Here is an 18827-nt window from a genome sequence, read left to right as displayed (position 1 = left end):
GATGATGGTGTATCATTCATTAATCATCTATTGCTGTCTATTGTCAACAATTTTCGACGACTGGACTGGACTGGACTAGTAAAACACGGACTAGTAAATGTACAGCGAAATTAAATAGTTGTCTTTATTTAAACGATCATCTCTCATCAAAAGAACTTCAAAGACTTATCAAATGTATGCTTCTAATATACTTAGAGCCACTAAGTAACATTTGGTCCAGTCACGTCATCATGTCCTATGAAAAGATTACTACAAACAAAACCAGCCTTTTCTCCTCCATGAGGACCTTTACAGGACCCTTGGGAGAAAACAAGCGACACGAAATGGAAACCCGCTATTCTGTACAACCTTTTAAGAAATGCTCGACATTTCTAATAGTGAAAGCGTGGCTAGGTTTAAAAGATTTTTACCTCTCTACATACACAACTTTTTTGCTCTGAACTATGCCAAAAGCTATTTTGGGGTCTTCAAAGTGATGAAAGTGAGCAATACGCCATATTGGAGTTTCAAGAGTTAGTGCATTAGGCAAACATTTTTATCCCTAATTTATTCTCTTCTTTTGTAATTTAAAAAAGAAAACAAAAGAAGAGAACAAATAAGGGATAAAAACACATGTACATTGCACTAATTCTTGAAACTCCTATTTGGCTTATAGAGTTCAAAGTTCAATGAAAACTGTGTAAAGTCATGATTCTATACAAAAGCAACAATTTAATCTGTAGAACAGGTACCACACGATCAGATACTATCAAGAAACTGAACACGCAAACAGTCTTTAATATATCTGCCGCAAAATCAAACCGTTTTCGTATTCTCGGTATCGGACTGGAACTAGCTTGTAACTGAGGCTAATGCAGGGAGTCTTTTCAAATGCAACTGACATTAATCTCTTTTTAATGATATTCCCCCGCATGAACCTCCATTACAAGCTAGTTCCAGTCCAATACCGAGAATACGAAAATGGACGGTTTAACTGTGCTATATCATTTTAATATCTAGAACTGGCATTTCTCTAGCTCGGTCAGAAAATAAATCGCTTACGCTAGTGGGACAAATATTACAAACGATTCCTCTGTTAGAGATGTATCGGTATTATTAGGCTCCACTTGTGGTTCAAAGTCTTCTTCCCCAGGAGTCAAAACTGACCCAAGCACGTCTTTAAGGTGCAATGCAAATCGTTCACGATATAGGTAACGTTTATGAATATTATTTGGGGCCGAGATTTAGTGTCTGTTTTCCGTATTAGACAGGGGATGGGCATTTCGTCGCGACCAGGGAAACTGTCCGGAACAAAAAGGTGTCCAAAAGAGAGTTCCAACCGTAGGTTTGACTATATAGGGCTAATTGTTAATGTTGTTTCACGGCTTAAAACAGTATTTCTTTTTGTATGATCGTTATTGCCGGAGGAAGCATTCCCCCGCCCTTGAAGTTCACTGATTAGCTTCGCTAGAGATTCGGTCTTTCGGGTGAAACTGGCACAACTGTAGCCTGACGCGTCATTTGTCTCTGGACTATCGTCCGATCTGTACTTTCAGTCATAGTATTTGTGGCTGTAGTCTCTAGAACTGATCCTTTGTAAACCTCTATAGGTCCTCTCACGTGACATATTCACGTCCTGTCACTCTTGAATACTCTCTCTGTGTGGGTAAGATCGTTTGAGCTGGTAAGGCTTGTGAGGCTGGACTCCACATAGCTTGCTCCCAGTTGAACCAACACTTCTAGACATCCTTTAACGTCATCAAACTCGGCTAAATTACTTTGTGTCAGCTGCTATGATGTTTTTTGTAATCATCGATAGACTGCCTAACTTTAATCACCGCCTTCTCCACTAGCCTCATAAATTCACGCACATCAAAAGCGTAGTTCCTAAACTTGGGATGATCTTTGTATTGTGGATGGAGCTCCTAGGAAAATAGATGGATTTTAAATGGAAAGAAAACAAATTAGCTCATTTATACACAATTTACACCTTGAGATAATTGTTACAATTCCAGCTACAGCGGAAGGAGTGAAAATTTCCAGGTATCATTTGAGCACTAGATCTTATGCTACATAGTTTCACCTTCCACAAAATCCATTATTTTCGTCACAATTACAGTTCAAAACAAACTTACGCATGGCGCTACAGAACTAGTCTTGAGTGGGCTTCCCGAAGGAGTAAACACTACAGACATTAATTGTTATGACAAAGAAAACTTACAAATGTTGGCGTAAGATGCCGTCGACGTCAAGAACATCTGAAAAAAGACCCCCAGCCCCTCCACCAACTAAAACGGAATTAGCCCTCAGATCTGAGGTCCACTTTTGTCCTCGACACACTTCTCAGTATATTAGTATGACTGGTTAGTGTGAACCTCAACGTTAGTATCAAAAAGCGGTTTTCAATAAAATTAAAAAAAGAATGAGTATTTCAATAAAAGGAAAAACGAGAAAGAATTGGGGACTGTACCCTTCATATATTTCTTAAGGAATAAAAGGAAAGATATTACTCAGGGTCTACCCAGTCTACTCAGTAGAAGGTTACTACAGTCGTGTAGTGTCCTACCTCAGTATGTTCAACAATTTTATCATTGTCTTCCCACGTTATGTAAGATACTCCCCTGAAACGTAAATTAAAAGAAATGCAAGCTCAGTTGTTACGTATCTGTTCCTTGTGGTTCAATATCACCCATATCTACACACTGAAAGATCACAAGACACCAGCCAATCCAAGACAATCAATTTGGGTGCGTTCCTTTGAGGTGATCTGGATCAGGATCAGTGCGGATCCAAGATCACTCGGATCATGGTTCATCAAAGGAACCGATGAATCCGTGACCAGAGTGGATTCATCGGTTCCTTTTATGCACCATGATCCGAGTGATCTTGGATGACTTATCCTGATCCAGATCACCCCAAAGGAACGCACCCTTTATTTCCACAGTGGTCAGCGCTCTCGACCTGACGGTACTGACCAAAGCCTCTGAAAAAACATGCAAACTGTCTGAAATGTACTCTCTAGTTTGTAAGAACGCCACTAAGATAAAGTATAAATGAGAATGTTGAAAAAAGTATAAAAGTCTAAATTACAGTTATATATTAAGTTATTCTGCTCCTCGGATGGCGTAGAGAGAACATAAGCCACAGACCAGGATCGTCTCACTCATTCGAAAGAAACTGAAGTGTTCTTTCCTTCTTTTAGCTGTTACTGGATACGATCAAAATTCAGATACAGTAAGAGAAGTTTCAACGAGAAAAATAATAACAATATCTGCGAACTAACAGTAACTCTCTATACCTTAGTCTTGCTAAATCCCGATAACAATTCATGTCACCGCAGTTGTATCTAGATATAGTAAGTCACACAAGAAAATGAATGAGAATACACAACGTGAACGAATTTACAAATTTAAAAAAGATTTCAAGGACGATGCACGAAAATTATCACCAAATTTTTCGAAGAGTTAAATAATGACCCTTAACTACAAAAGTAAAACGTTAAACAAGTGTTGTATCATCGTGAAAAAGATTGTTCTTGATGGTTGTAATCAAGGTTCGTACACTTTTGAGCTGTTAAAATTCCATGACTTTCCATGTCCTTTTCCATGACCTTCTGAGTTTTTCATGACCTATGTTAAGCAGTTGTTCTCAAAGTATCGTCAAATCAATCTATTATTTAAGTTATTTCCTCACATTATGACCCATAGAATGCGTGCTAGTGTTTATTTACTGGAATTAAGACCGGTTTTCTGACTCGACCGTTATTTTTTCAAATTTTGATCTCTTTGCCTTTTTGCTCTCAGAAAGTATATTGCTTTTCCAAGACTTTCCATAACCCACACTTCAATTTCATGACTTTCTAGGCCTCGAAAATGGTATCATAAAATTCCATAACTTTCCAGGTTTTCCGTAACCCGTACGAACCGTGCTGTAGTAATAACAAAGTCTTACCCCTTGTAGATGTCGTGATGCGACGTAGTCAGCTGGGCCGGGTTGTTCGAATAACCAACGTTTTGATTTTTCTTGTACAAAAATGGTTTTCGCTTCTTACGTTTTGTATAGTGTGAGACTATTCAAACTCAAAACCGAGGGACAAACAATATAAGTATTATACGAAATTTTTCAAGGTAGAAACATCAACTCGGAAAAAAAATTCCGAGTTCCAGATGGGATTTGAACCCACGACCCTCCGTGATCTAGTCGGATGCTCTAACCACTGAGCTACTGGAGACTCTATGGTGAGTAAGGGTGAAATGTGGGTCTTAGACTGGAACCGCATCGCACAGTCACACAGCCAAATGATGTCTTGGCGCATACGAATTCACTAACTGCATTGCGCAGTCACGTTAAGGCATATCAAAGATGCAACCAACCACCCTCCAAAGTGAGTATTACAAGGACATTTTCAAGGTAGAAATTTTTCAAGGCAGAAACATCAACTCGGGAGTCGTGGGTTCAAATCCCATCTGGAACTCGGAATTTTTTTCCGAGTTGATGTTTCTACCTTGAAAAATTACAAACAATATAATTTACAGAAAACCTCGCCGAAAAGTTACAAAACTGAAATCAAAATTCGCTAATAAGCCTGAGTTAGTATAATCGGACTTTGGACAACCCGGCCCTGAAATGTCGAATGCCATGTTTCGACTGCTCACTGCTAGTCTTCATCAGGCGTCAGAATGTAAATAAAGTAAACGGTTCTGTCGTAACAAAATTAATGTTACTTACAACTCAAACAGATTTGCCCAGTCTGGTAGAAAGAGAGCATGAGAGAGCCCGGCTCCATGGATTCCTATAAATATGTCTGTGTTGTGACTTCTCTGGAGAAGAAGAACATGATACATGGTAAGCGTCTCTCAAATTACGAACCCTATACTTGCAAACAATAAACAAGATCTGTAAAAAAAATTTACAATAACTCACTTTGAGCTGTTCAAGAAAAGGCATGTCCCTGAGAACGAAGAACAGAAAATTCCAAATTAAGAGAAACAGTTGTCGGCATAAGTCACACCTTTCAAACCTTAAGATCATTTAACTATGATTTTACATGGAATAAAGCTGAAAGCAGTACTGTCTGTTAAAAGTAGGCTAATTTTGCCCATCAGGTTGGTACAATAGCATAAAATGACTACGAGTATTCGCCGGTACCCAGTTCTTTTTTCTTCTGGATGGTGAGAGGCACTGTGACAGTTAAGTGTCTTGCCCAAACACACAAAAAAATTGAACCCAACCAGGGTTCGAGCAAGGATAACTTAATTCTGAGTTCAGCCCCCTAAGCATTAAACCGCCACACCTCTGATGGTGTATGAAGCCTACTTCACGAAAGGTATTGAAGAGTACTCTCATGAGAAGATGCGATAATTAAACGATGTAAAACGCGTTTCTCAGTGGAGCAAGGTGGAGGCGCTCCCCTTAAATACGCCTTCATTAATCAAACATAGGGGAGTACACCCTAATATAACCCGTGTATAACCATAGTCCATTAACTATGGTATAACCAATAACGTCATTTAATATTGTTATCAGAGTACAAAAGCGTACTCACAGCCGATTATTTACTTGTCTAACTTGCTAACAACGTTGGAGTAGTGAGAATGTTTTCAGAATCACTGAAATTCTCAAGTAACAGATTTTCTAGACTGAAATACCGACAAATGGCGTTCTTATTTACCAAAGTGAAAAGTTTCCATTTTTGAATAACATCAGTCATTACATTGATGAAAAACTTGTTCACACATCGTTCGTGGTTGTCATAACATTCCTGTTTAAGTTTTGGGGTGGAGTGGTTTCCTTAGGTGTACAATGTCCTAGCATTCTCTCTAAGCGGTAACAAGGATAACAATACCTCTGTTATAGCTTTTAAAATTCTTGAGGTAACACTGGTGAGCCTCCTGGCTCCTCTGATCTACCGAGTGTCTAAACTAAGTTTTGGCGAACGGTTTTACAAAGGCACAAATGGAATATGGCAAAAACAATGAGAGAAGCTTAAGCAGTACCAAGAATATTGTGACACATTCAACTTCACTCCAGGGTATGTTTCCAAGGCATGAATAATCTGTCAACAATAAAGATAAATAACATCATTTACTGACCAAAATGCTCCTTATTATGTGTGTTTATAAAACGTGCTACTTTGATCTACCAGGAGAACAACAAAATTTCTTTCAACAAAAAACTCTACAAAATGAAGGGTCTTGCATTCTTTGCACTCCGCCTTCCCAAGATAAGTCACTGATATGATGAACCATATATTTAGGATTAACTGGTACATGCACATTGTACAATTGAGCTGTTTATTCAAGATAGAAAGCAAAACATTAAGAAGATATTTTTTTCTTGAGATCCACACCCAATTATTAAAATTGATATGCTCAACCTTAAGAGAAACAGTGAGTTGAGTTTCCGGAACATGGAAAGAAACAAAATTCATTGTTCAGTTTGTTATCAACTTTAAGTGAAAGAAATAACTTGGGTTTTCAAAGATTCTTGAATACTGTGAGGGTCGCTCTTGTTAACACATGGACAAAATTTGATATGATGACTGGGTCACGTGCACCTGGAAAGTTCAAGATGACATATTCTTATCCTGCAGTGTAAGCCACCTTATTCTTCTACTTAATAACGATAAGACTGCAAAGCGAACTTTTAAAGCCAACACAACTCACCACAAACAGTTCTAAAATTACTCTCACCTCTTCCTCATTCAATATTTTCCTAAACTTTGTCCCTCTAGATAGTAGTGTTACACGGATCGGCTCACTGCTGTTCTAAGAAATGGAATTTATGATAACTATACACTTTCACAAGGTCTACACTCTACTCAAGGCCCACACCACTGGAACTACATGTACATGTAATCCTACTGTTTATGGTATGGAATGTCTAATACTGCACCCTAACAAGTTGAATGTATGGTTGCCAGCTGATGTGTGTTGAGGTACATCTATTATAAACACTAACTATGTCAGGGTTCAACCATAAAAAGGAGCAGAAGCACAATTTTATACTTTATTATATGGCTGTGTCTCACAAGGATTGGGAACTACCGAATCCACGAATTTGATTGGATGAAGTCGATATTGAAAGCAGTCTAGATTTTCCCATCTAAACCGGCATCTAGACTAGTAACATTTTGCGATGAAAAAGGAACTAAAATGCAAAAATATTGACTGTTTTCTTCAAAAAATATTTATTTATGGAAGTGTCAAAAAGCTTGATGAGAAAGATATTAAAGAGGACAAGCAAACTTTAACAGAATTAAGTTTGGCTCATTGCCATTCACAAGCAAAATGTCAGCTAGTACAAACCAGTTACATTAAATGAATTAAACTGTTCTTGTTTGCCATATAATGAATATCTTATTAACCAAGCTTAGTCGGTCTGTATGGGAGAATCTTGACCTTGGTCTGTACTCACGACCTCGGTAAAGATTCTCCCATACAGGCCTCCTGCTCACTTGATAAGAGCTAGTAATAACAAAATAAACAATATAGTCAAGTTAGAATTATTTAGCTAATACTGTAGTTGTAGTCTTTAATATCATGCTAGATTGCAATTTATTTAAACCCTGGGATTTTCTGCAGTGGACTGTCACCAGATATCCACTGTACAAAGAAAGTCCTGCTCAATACCTGCAACTTTTTTTCCTGAATAATGCCAAGTCTGCCCATCACATACTCTGAGAATGCCTTGAAAAGACCACTTTTAGAACAACCTGGAGTCTGGTAAGGAAACATGCACGTGACTACACAGTACTGAAAATTACTACATACAGTGTAGGGAGTTTACAAAGCCACATTATACACCCTTGGCAACTCTGTATCAGCGTTGCCACTTTCACAAGAACTTGTCATTCTGAATTTTCTTCTGTTAGGATATGATGAGTTTGAAAAAAAACGCCTTTATAAAAAATGACTGAAATCAACACCCTTTCATAACTTTTTGGGGCTGAAATATTGCATATTTAAAGATTTCTACTAATTCTGAGGAAAAATTATTGGTTAGAACAATTTTTCATGCATGGTGTCTATGTTCATGTATCATAAATTATGAGGGCAAACCAATCACAGTTACTTCCAAGCCAAATCATCGAAGTTGCCAAATATTCTAGTTACTATACCTCTGCAGACTTCAAGGCCCATGCAGTGTCACAGAAAAAGTAAATTCTACAACAAAAACAAGCCTGAACTCACCAAAGGTGTGTTATAGTACAAACCAAACACCATTCTAGGGAGAAGGGCAAAGATTGCCTCTTTAAAACACACCTACAAAACAAACAATCAAAGTGGTAACAAATAATTCTGTTGGCAATGTCAGGAATGACAGAATTTGTAATAGTTTACACACTTCAAATTACCTGCTTGTGTTTATATTCTTTGCCAAGATAAAGCACTGGGTTGGATGTAAATGCTTTCCACGTTGCTCCAAAATTCCCTAAACTTCTTCTTGCATGCTAAAATACACCAAACCCAAAAAAACAAACAAATGCAAAGCAAATGAAGCAAATGTAGAAAGAAGTATAAAAATTTCTAGCCGATCAGCTAAAGTTAATTTATTCACTCAAATTAGACCAAAAGTGAAAATAATAATAATAATAATAATAATAATAATAATAATAGTAGTAGTAGTAGTAGTAATAAATTTAGAAGACTCCAACTTATAATATTGATCCTCCAGAAATCATAAAAAAAGTTGAAATCTTGACAACTCTCTCCCTCGACTCTGTCTTTCATTCAATTATACATGTATAGTAGCTATTAAGTAACTATATGTAGCAAAGTTAAAAACGTGTCTCTCATACTTTAGTTTGGTAAGCCATGACCCTCCTAGATTAACCTTTGCTACCTGTGGGAATGCTCAAATTTGTTTTTATTTACATGAGATAAGTTGTAAAAAAGCTAAAGACATCACTTACACCGACTTCTCTTTAGTTATAAAAAAAATATGTGCAAACTATAAAAAATGTGTGTAGACTCCCTGTAGCCCTGTAGCAGTTAGAAATAAAATATTTTACTTACTACTTAAAACAAAATCATTTATTAAGAAGTTAAATGCACAAACCTCTTCCCACAATACAATATTTACATCAGTATCAAAGGATCCATTCACATGTTGTGTGACATACAGATTGAAGAAATCGCAGAAATGATGGTACATATTTACAACTGCAATAAGTATACATGTGGTAAGTACATTGGACCACCACACAGTTAGGTGCAATCAATAACTTAATTAGTAACTTCATAAACATTTCGTAATAACCCTATTTGTACACTTAATATTCTCAAGTTTCTTCTTTTTTTATCTGGAAGTCATCAAAAGTATAAATACATACATGTCCATAAACTAAGGCACTTTTCATTATCTTTATTTACAAATAGCTTGCACTTGTAATATTTTAATGTACACACGGGGTCAATATTTTACCCCGGGGGTACTCCCAGAAAAATTGGGTGAGGGTGTGCAGCCCACTTTTCAAAACCCTTACCCTATTTATGACCAAAATATGCAATACTCCCTACCCTATTTATGACCTGACCAAAAATTCAAAACCCTGTTTATGACCTGACCCTTAAATCAAAGCCCTGTTTCAGACCTGGGTTGCAATTAGTTCCCTAGTTCAGACCAATGTTTAATTTCCGTAAACATAATTTGTGAAGGGTTTTCATTGATTTACATACTATTTTATGTTTGAAAGGTTTTGAGAGTCCTAAAGGTGGAGAGAGGCACTGTTTGAGTTGGTGTCTTACCAAAGGATACAACACAATGACCCACCCACTCAAACCTGACTATTCACTCCCAATTCCATATTTGTACCAGTCATAAGCCAAATTTCCATGCACAAAAATCTCAAGAAACACTTGAGAAAAATCTTAGGATCTCTAAGTGACAAAATTGTATTGAGAAGCTCATAATAATGTGGGTGTTTGGAGTGCATGGAAGTTGAGTCCAAATCCACCTAAAAATTTACATCATAAGATTTATAGGAATCACAAACAAAAATGAGGGGCAAAAAGGATTATCACTGAATTTTAGTCTGACACATCATGATCGTAATCATGACTTGTGAAGCACTTTTATTACTAAGAATTGCTGAGTGTGAGGACTAATACTACGCAAGACTGACACAAGGTCAACGCAGTGTAGACATTACCGTGCTTGGTCTGTGCATAAACTCTAGGAAGACTCCAATATTAAAAGAACAGGGTTGCTCATTGATAATCAATCAGAATTTACAGCTCTCCCCATGGTGTAAATTACAAATTGCAGCACCACAGTTAAGTGAAACAAACCTGCATCCAGTTTCATAAAGAATGTTGGTTTTTCCACTGTGACATCACAGTGCTTCTCCTGGTTTGGTTTAAAAGGCAATGAGGAGAAGTCCTCCAGTTCATTTAACCTGCAAAAATATACATTAGCCTCTATTTAATTGTAGAGTTTCAGAACGAGAATGTGATCTAGTATTTCAAATCATATTCTACGTATCTTTTCTCAGATTGATTTTTCAGACAACTACTTAAACTGTTTTGATGCTTTTAATGAAAGAAATATAATTTCAACCATGAACTATTGTGCATACCTTGTACAAAAACTCTTATTTAAGCTGCCCTAAATTCCAAGAAATAGATAACACCAACAACAAAATTTCAATGTCTATAACTTAAATACGGAGATAAAAGATCAGTCAAATAATACTCAATATTATTGATAATCATCATGTGGATGTCCAATGCAGAAAATCACTTGTGAATAAATGTTAGTTGGTCTTTGTTACTAAAGTACAAGGTTCCCATGTCACACACCAGTAGACTTTTGTAAATTTTTGGTGGGACTCTTACAATTATCCCCAGCCAGAGTTCTTTCCCCCTTAATTAACACTTAAAAAATAGAAAACATGGACCGTGTTTCTATCGAGTTATAGAAACACAAGTGGAAGTTTGTTTCCACAGCTTTTTCGAGTTCTCCCAAACTTTCACAAGTGTTTCTCTAACTCGATAGAAACATGGAGAACATGTTTTCTATTTCTTTTAGAAAACACCACAACGAAAAAAGGAAAACAACTTGTTAACTTTGATTATCAAAATGTAAATTCTCTTTGCTTGTACCATCATTACGTCCACAGCTGATGCTAGTTCTGTGTTTCTATCGAGTTATAGCAATACAATTTTAAACCAACCAGTGTGCATATTTTCTTAGGACTGTTTTCTAATCGTTCTCAAAGTTATCAAGTGCTAAATAATTGATTATTCTTAAATTAATAATATAAAAATGATTAATCATAACAGCCCTCTTAATTGTTTCATCACAGCTGGGGTCAAAATTACTCTTTTCTTCTTTTTGACTCTCTTCCTAATGTTTGGTAATGTGATCACACACTGCATCTTATGCTTGATAATGTTAAATTTATGGTGGCTCCCTAGAGTTATTATGAACACCCTCCCTATAGAGCACAAGTTAGAAAAGGAAACTTAGTTAATTTCTCTTAAAGTTTTCCCTGTAGAGATTTACCAGTATGGGTACTGTTAAAATAACGCTTATTGTTTGGTTGTCAATTTTTGGATCAAGGCTGTTACCATGGCAACATCCCATCTGATGACAGGTAGATATATTCCTCATTTTGGCCTAAATTCCTTAATATTTATACTTTCCTTTGGTGAAAATTTCTTAAACTTTGCCATGGAAATGATATTGCCTGATATTTTGAATTGGTCAAGGTTGTTCAGACGGTTTTTCCAATATTCTATAATTTGTCATTATTCTAAATGTATTAGTTTAGCTCTGACAGATTTAAACAAAAATAGGGTATTTATAAGAATTGTATGTGGTTACAACTGAGCCAAATTTTAAAAAAATTCACCAAAGGAAACGTGAGAAAATTCACTGTCAGTTTTGCTTTTCTGTGCTCATATTGACGTCATAAAAATTGAAAAACACTGACATTTTCCTCTGAGCACACGCAGATTACTTGAGCTTTCATTCTACATGTATGTGCGCATGCAATCGTAAAACTATAGGGAGCCACCTTAAAATGATATGAGGTTTTGTTACCATGAACTAAGCTCCATTCTGTATTTTCCATCTTCGCTGAGGGTGTTAGAATCTATGTTACAAAACCCACCAATTTTCTGAGGCTTAAAAACATTTGACTGTGACCTATAAAACATGTTAAATAACACTGATCAATATCAAAATACATATTAAACACTTAACAGTGCTCTGCATGTTGTTATTATGGGCTTGCTGAGAAAATTGCCCTCAATATGTAAAATTCAACTTCACCATTCTTACATTTTTATGCTGAGAAGTTATGAAAAGTTAAATATATTCTCTTGCAACTTGCATGTAAGAGTTTAAGAGTAACTTACATTAGATCTTTTGACAGATGTATCCTGATAATTTCATGTTCACTGTAGCTAGTTCAAACCAGAAAGCAGACAAATATATCTTTCAATTTGGAATGCACGGCACTTCTGTTATCTGACCCATGTTTTTCATCACAGAAGAGATAGCCTCCAGGGAGTAGAGAGGAAACATTACATTAAAGAAGGTTCTCTGTTAACTTTACATATACCTATCCTGATTTTCGTTGTTCCTAAGATCCATGTATAAGTGTTCAGCTTTACAGTAAGTCAACTGTTTGGAGCACACAAGTGAGGAACTATCCACCTAAGAATTGAAGTTAAAAAAAACATGTCCTCTTTAATTACTGTTTGTTTCATTAACACATCAGCTCAGAAGTGAATACACATAAAATGTTTTACAATGCTGTTAATCAACGTTCAGTTACACAATTTCAACAAGTTGTGGGCACAAAATGGAAGACAAAAAAACAAAGTCAAAAGAATTTTTTAATTTAATCTAAAAAAATTAGCTATGCTAACAGTTGATTGTCAAACACTACAACCATTGTGGCCAAGTTTAAACTTGTTTTCTCAGAGTTAGCATATTTCTTAACTAAGCCATATTTCAGTCCTCAAAGAAAATATTCATTCTATAACTATACAAATTTATTATCACGACCATATAGGATACTTGTTACATTGTTTTAAGTACCTAACACCAAATAAAGTACAATTATAAAGATCTCCCCAGATGTACTGCAGTTGTACTAAAATATTCAATACAGTACAAATAATCAACCATTAAGCCAAGCATGCACTTATTATAATTGTGTGTCAAAGTAAAATAATTCATCATTCACGATAATCTTTTTGCAAACAGACCACATGTGAAGGAATCACATGATGAAAATACCTAGTAACTATCAATGTCCTTGTGATCCTTCCTAACTCTGACATGAGCCAGTATTTATCAAAAATACACGAATATAATTAAAGGCCTTTAAATTCACAAAGTTTAAGCTTCTAACCTCATTTTCCCTAGGTTTACATACAAATTGTAGGTTATCCTGAACAGATTTCACATAACCAAAATCACCTTCCTTCCAGAACTGGTAAACTTTGTCCTCAATCCTGGTCAACAATAAGAAGTACATGTGTGTAAAAACTTTTAGAAAGTCCACTTAACATGATTGTATATGTTATTAGGTGCTATTAGTTTTCATAGCTATTAATTGTGTGCTTCCCTTATTTTAATATTTTATACCAATATAGAAATTTAATTATTTCAGACTTTTCAGACTCTCTCTCCTTTTTTCTCTTCTTTTCCTTTCTTATTATGTGTGCATTTGTGCTACCTTGCTGACCTGCAATTTATTTTCATTTAAGAATAACACTAATGTCAACTGGCTGCCTAGCTCTGTTAGCCCCTATGGTTATTCCAGGCAGCCAGTACTCTAATTTCTATCATCAATATTTTGGTACAATTAGTATCATAGCATGAGAGAGTACAAATAAAGTTCGATGTTGTTGTTGTGTATTTTTAAATATCAAACTATTATCATTGCGTTACGCTCAAATGTAGTAAGTAAAAACTAAATGTGCAAAAGTAGTAGAAATGTCTCATAAAATCCTTTTCATTAATTTTTAATCACACTATTAGCCATGTAAGAGTGCACTGAGGAATTACAATTCCTAAGAACAAGCACACCCCACGCCCACCAAGTACCTTCTCAAAAACAAAAACCAAAGAACTAGTTTATAATTAATAGACAACGTACAACTGTACTTCTGTTTGTTTGTTTGTTTATTCCCATGAATGTTAACCAAAAAACATGTTAAACTTCTACATGTAGCAACTGCCATAACAGTGTCTGAAGTAAATGAAAAATGCTTCCTTAGCTCTGAACTGTAGAGTAATGTAATCAATAAAAGAAATCTTATTGTGCTATCTTGTGAAGGACAAACCTGAGCTCATAACTCCATCTAATAAAACACTTGAAAAAATACTTGATTCTGATTGGCCAAGGGCAGTGCAGTTCAAGTGTAATGTTCATCAAAGCAAATTACAAGAAAGATTTGTAAAGTTAGTACCAAGACACATGAAAACTGCTGATGGTTATCTGAGGTATTTCAAAGGTTATCGAAGTTTGATTGAAACCTTCTGAGTTCCAAACTAAGATAGCAAAAGGTAATTAGGAGATTTCCAAACACTTCCAAAGATCACCTGAAACTTTATGAAGATTTGTGAATATTATCTGAACACTTTCAAAGGTTGAAAATCACCTGAAGATTACAGAAGATTTTCCAAGATTATTGTTTACAAGATTTGTGAATACTTTCAGAAATTTCTTAACATACCATCGCTTGCATATAAGCGTGGACACTTGATGCTGAAACATACTCTAATTGCATTTGGGTGTCAAATGTCGCATGATTGGTCATCAAACATTTGAAGTTTAGCAGACCGTAATGCAAACTTTTGCGCTCTGAAAGACTCTGAAAGTCTTGCTCCAGGCAATATTTCATGTTGATACTAGAAGTAACACCACTCTCGCGAAAGGCATATGCATATTGACACAGGTCAGCGTCAATTTCTCTGAAGAAGTCTTCAGTGCCCAATCTTTCAAATATTTTGTGCAGGACTTTGAGCACAATTTTTGCTTGCTGATCTTCCTTCACCCAAGTCCCCATTTAAATGTACTCAGAACACCACAGGTCAGCAGTCTACTTAGCAACTTGCATTCAAAGTTTATTGAGGAGCAATTGAGCACGCAAGCTTAAAACACAATAGATAGCCACAATTTGGTTTGCACAGATACTGATCAAACATTACTATTATACACACATGTACAAAAATTTGACAAAAATTCTACTCACGTTCTAAAATGTCTCCCAAACATATTATCATCACAGTGTGGTTTTGTGAACCACTTGTCTGGTGAGTTACAGCCTGCTTCATATCCCCAGCACTGCTGCTGAGCTCTGCCATCTACCTCCTGGATGAAACAAGAATATGTATTAATTATTAATTATTAATTATTACAGAGAACTTCATCTCCCTAGAACTAAAACTGCTATGGGCCAGTCCACATTCATGTACACAGCTGCCAAGGAATGGAATGACTTCCCAAAGAAACATCGAAACTGCGGTAGTCTTAAAATTTTTAAAACTAAACTTTTTAAATTTTTTAGTGATTTAGACAAGACTGATCATAAACATAGTGTTTAGATTTTTTTTTTTTAATTTTTGGTATTGTTTGTTTGATTATTGTTTTTTACCATGTAATTTATAGATACTGATCATCGGTTTATACCAGCGTCTTCCTCCCGGACTTCGCTGATCGGTCTTTCAGTTTTAAATAAAGCTTTAATTATTATTATTACTATTATAGTATAATGAACCAACATGCATGAGCGTATCAAGTAATGTAGACGGCAAATGCTGACATCCTGTCACAAGAATATATTTATTGTCAGCAAATTAATGTTTAGGGTCAAAGGAAAAAGAATAATCAAAATCACTCCTGACCAGTAGTTTGAATAAGCAGATAGCTCTGTTATTAGCCCTCTTATCCATAATTTATCTCTTAAAAGTCACGCCCTAATTGTTCAAAGGTTGGATAACACTATCCATCAGATAAAACAGCCAGCATAGCTTGTTTTGTTAACACTTATCCACTGGATAGTGATTTATCCAGTGGATAGCACTATCCAGCCTTTGAAGAACTGGGCCCAGACCAAGAGCCAGACATCCAAAACTCACATAAAGACTTACACAAAAATTATACGGAGTAGGAGGTCTGGATGGGTTAGCATCAACAATGTATTTGGCTTGAGGTCATGGCAATTATAGGCCTGCAAGCACAGCGAGGTCCAGACAAAACAACCAAAAGCCAAATGTTCCCCCTCCAGTTCAAATTAACTAAGTCATGTATAATTAATATCTAATAATTTGACCAATGCCTTTATTGAGTTTGATTTTGCTGAAATGCTGCAAAAATGTCTTGGTAACTAAAATGTTCTGTATTGATGTGTCTCAATGAATATTCTCCAATGCTAACTTCACGAATCACCTACAACAAACGATATTGTTAAATAGCAGATAGCATTATTATGATTGTGTTTTAAATATATTTGTTTTATTTCTTAATATTTTGTTGATTAACATAATTTTAAGAGGTCTAAATCAAAGTCAAAGCTGGGATGTAGCACTACATTTCCATGGAGTATGCACCTAAGAGGTAATTAAGGCAAGAGCCATTAACAGGGTTTTGGGGCATGTCTCCATGAAATTTATAAATTTAAGAAGCTCAGAAATGCCATTTCCCATATTTTCCTGGGAACACTTTCATAAATCCAAGCAAAGAAAGTGTTGAGTATAAAATTTGCTAACTTCTGTTGTTTGGGTTTGTTTGTTGTTTGGGATAATTGATATTGGGTTTAATAGGAGAGACTAGAGACTGTCAAACCAGCTTATTTCATTATTAATAATGTACATGAAAAAATTACTTGATCCTGATTGGGTGAGAGCAGTGCAGGTCAAGTATAACACCAGTGCAAAAAGTGTACCGCCAGTGCAAATTACACATGGTAATTCTGGATTGTGATTGGCTGAAAGACAATATGATATTTTCTAAGCCAATGATACCATGTAAAATGATGATGAACATTTTGTGCAGAAATGGGAAAAAAAGGCTTCAAAAAAGATCTTTCAGCACTTCCTCCACGCAAATTTTGTCATGTTTCTATTATTAATAAGTAATCATACAGTTTTTCTCATCCAATTTGGAATTTATTTGCACTTGTGAGTTTTCCAAAAAGCTGAAATTGCACTCACCAAAGCGGCTTGTGCAATTTCAACTTTTTAAAAAACTCACTTGCACAAATTAATTCCAAATTAAACTCGAAACCGTGTGATTACCTATACTAAAGACATTTTTCAACACTAAATATATCTTGGGGCATTTCCAGGAGGAACACACATGCATATATGGTTGCCATGCCTCTGCAATGAGTGTTCATACATCTTGTACACCTAATTAATTTCTACTTCTGTGTTTTCTTTTATTTATACCTGCTGTCTATCTAGATATTTAATTGTCTGCCCAGGGAGCTCACAAGAAAACCATCTGGTTCATTAAGCTTTCATTAATTGTATCAATGAGCTAAATAAAGAATAATTAAAGAATTGTTAATTATTCCAAGAATCTAAAGTTGGATCACCAAAATTTTAAGCATAAGCATAGTTTTAGTCTATCAGCTTATTCATAAACCATAAGTATAATTTAAGATTACTTGCCTTATAAATTAATCAGAAGTATGTATGCTTCTGTCTTTATTTATTAATAAGCCTGAAGTGCTAAGACTTTCGGACCACAAGGCTAGTTTCAAATCAGCAAACAATGCAAACATTTTTCAAATTAGGGAGCATTACTTCAATCTAAATACATTTATTTCAGTAGACTTGGGCTTGTATTACTGTTAAAACTAAGCTATTGTAAGTCCAGCTGGAATAACAACATTTGCATAACTTGATCTCGCTGCCTGAGTTATACAGTACCTCGCAATTTCCAGGTTTTCTACACGTATGTGGGTGAGATTCGTAACGTGTTGAAAAGTAGGAGTCTCCTTCTTTATAATGGTCATCATCCTGACTTTTGGTTTCCCTATTTTCAGCCAAACCGACCGACAATAACCCGGCGCAGAGCAAAACAAACTTTCGACAGTCCATGTTGAGAGACAAATGACTGGCAGGAGTCTGGGGACTTCTGGTCAAAAATTCGACGGCCCAGGGAGGGGAGGGGTTTTCTTTTGAAACTTGTCCAAATATAAAGGATACATACGATCAACTATTAACGAAAATTGACCGCCGTAAAACGTTTGGGAAGCTGATTTTTCGAGGGTTGCCCGGTCGTCAGAGCAACAAAGAAGAACCATTCACCTGTTCGGGCATCAGGAAACTGCAAAGCCAAAAAAAAAAACCCAAAGACCCTTCCCTACGTTTTTTGAATTATGAATTTCTTCTTTTAATTGTATGATAATTCAGACTGAGTCTGGCGAAATGTTAGAAAACATCATCACTCGGTCACGGCCCACCCTAAAACCGGAGACCGGAAACTCAAAACCGAAAACCAAAAACCAAAATGATATGGGAAAGTCGGGAAATAGGAAAGCGGAATCTGGAATTATTGAGATTGAGAATGATGACAGAAAAAAAAAATCAGTTCAGCAACGTTAGATACAGTCGAACCTCTCTAAAACGGAGAGCGAAGAGACAGAACGAAGTGTCCGTATTAGAGAGGTGTCCGATAATTGGAGAGGTCACTATGATGACGTCACTTTTAAGTCTGTATTGTTTGTAGGTTTTGAAAACTAACATTTTGATGTGTTCTGGTATTGGCATCGCTGAATGATAACGTGTCAATGTGTAACCCCGGAGTCTGTAATAAAGAGGTTAAATTTGTATGAATTTGCTCCCTGGGGACAAGATTTAGTGTCCGTTGTCCG

General features: G+C 35.9%; 1 protein-coding gene and 1 non-coding gene across 3 annotated transcripts; both read right to left on the bottom strand.

Moving 5' to 3' along the window:
• Positions 1-100: 100 nt before the first annotated feature.
• LOC110040514 (EGF domain-specific O-linked N-acetylglucosamine transferase-like) lies at positions 101-18074 on the bottom strand. Of its 2 annotated transcripts, none has more exons than XM_020745754.2 (17): positions 17881-18074; positions 15198-15316; positions 13349-13451; positions 12551-12645; positions 12028-12132; positions 10272-10378; positions 9040-9143; positions 8336-8431; positions 8172-8243; positions 7611-7700; positions 6672-6746; positions 5976-6034; positions 4903-4930; positions 4708-4799; positions 3278-3325; positions 2546-2600; positions 101-1904 (listed from the first exon to the last, which is right to left on the bottom strand). In XM_020745754.2, exons 1-17 carry the CDS (start codon positions 18049-18051, stop codon positions 1764-1766), a joined length of 1560 nt encoding a protein of 519 aa, XP_020601413.2. In that variant the 5' UTR covers positions 18052-18074; the 3' UTR covers positions 101-1763. The 2 variants fall into 2 exon arrangements, with proteins under 2 accessions (XP_020601413.2, XP_020601414.2); XM_020745755.2 differs by having other exon boundaries at positions 13417-13451; positions 17881-18018.
• On the bottom strand, positions 4138-4211 carry Trnas-aga (transfer RNA serine (anticodon AGA)). Its single transcript has one exon. It is a non-coding gene; the product is annotated as a tRNA-Ser (tRNA).
• Positions 18075-18827: the final 753 nt, after the last annotated feature.

This window comes from Orbicella faveolata, unplaced genomic scaffold, assembly GCF_042242905.1.
Source record: "Orbicella faveolata isolate gen_17 unplaced genomic scaffold, um_ofav_v1 contig_36, whole genome shotgun sequence".
Classification (NCBI taxonomy): Eukaryota; Metazoa; Cnidaria; class Anthozoa; order Scleractinia; family Merulinidae; genus Orbicella; species Orbicella faveolata.
The sequence above is the reverse complement of the archived record's forward strand: the minus strand, read 5'-3'. Positions and strand labels throughout refer to the sequence as shown.

Coding starts and splice junctions, on each gene's coding strand:
- LOC110040514 (XM_020745754.2), bottom strand. CDS start 18,051: ATGGACTGTCGAAAGTTTGTTTTGCTCTGCGCCGGGTTATTGTCGGTC. Junction 13,452..15,197: donor TTTGGGAGACATTTTAGAAC/GTGAGTAGAATT, acceptor ATTGTTGACCAG/GATTGAGGACAAAGTTTACC. Junction 8,244..8,335: donor AAGAATATAAACACAAGCAG/GTAATTTGAAGT, acceptor TTTGTTTTGTAG/GTGTGTTTTAAAGAGGCAAT.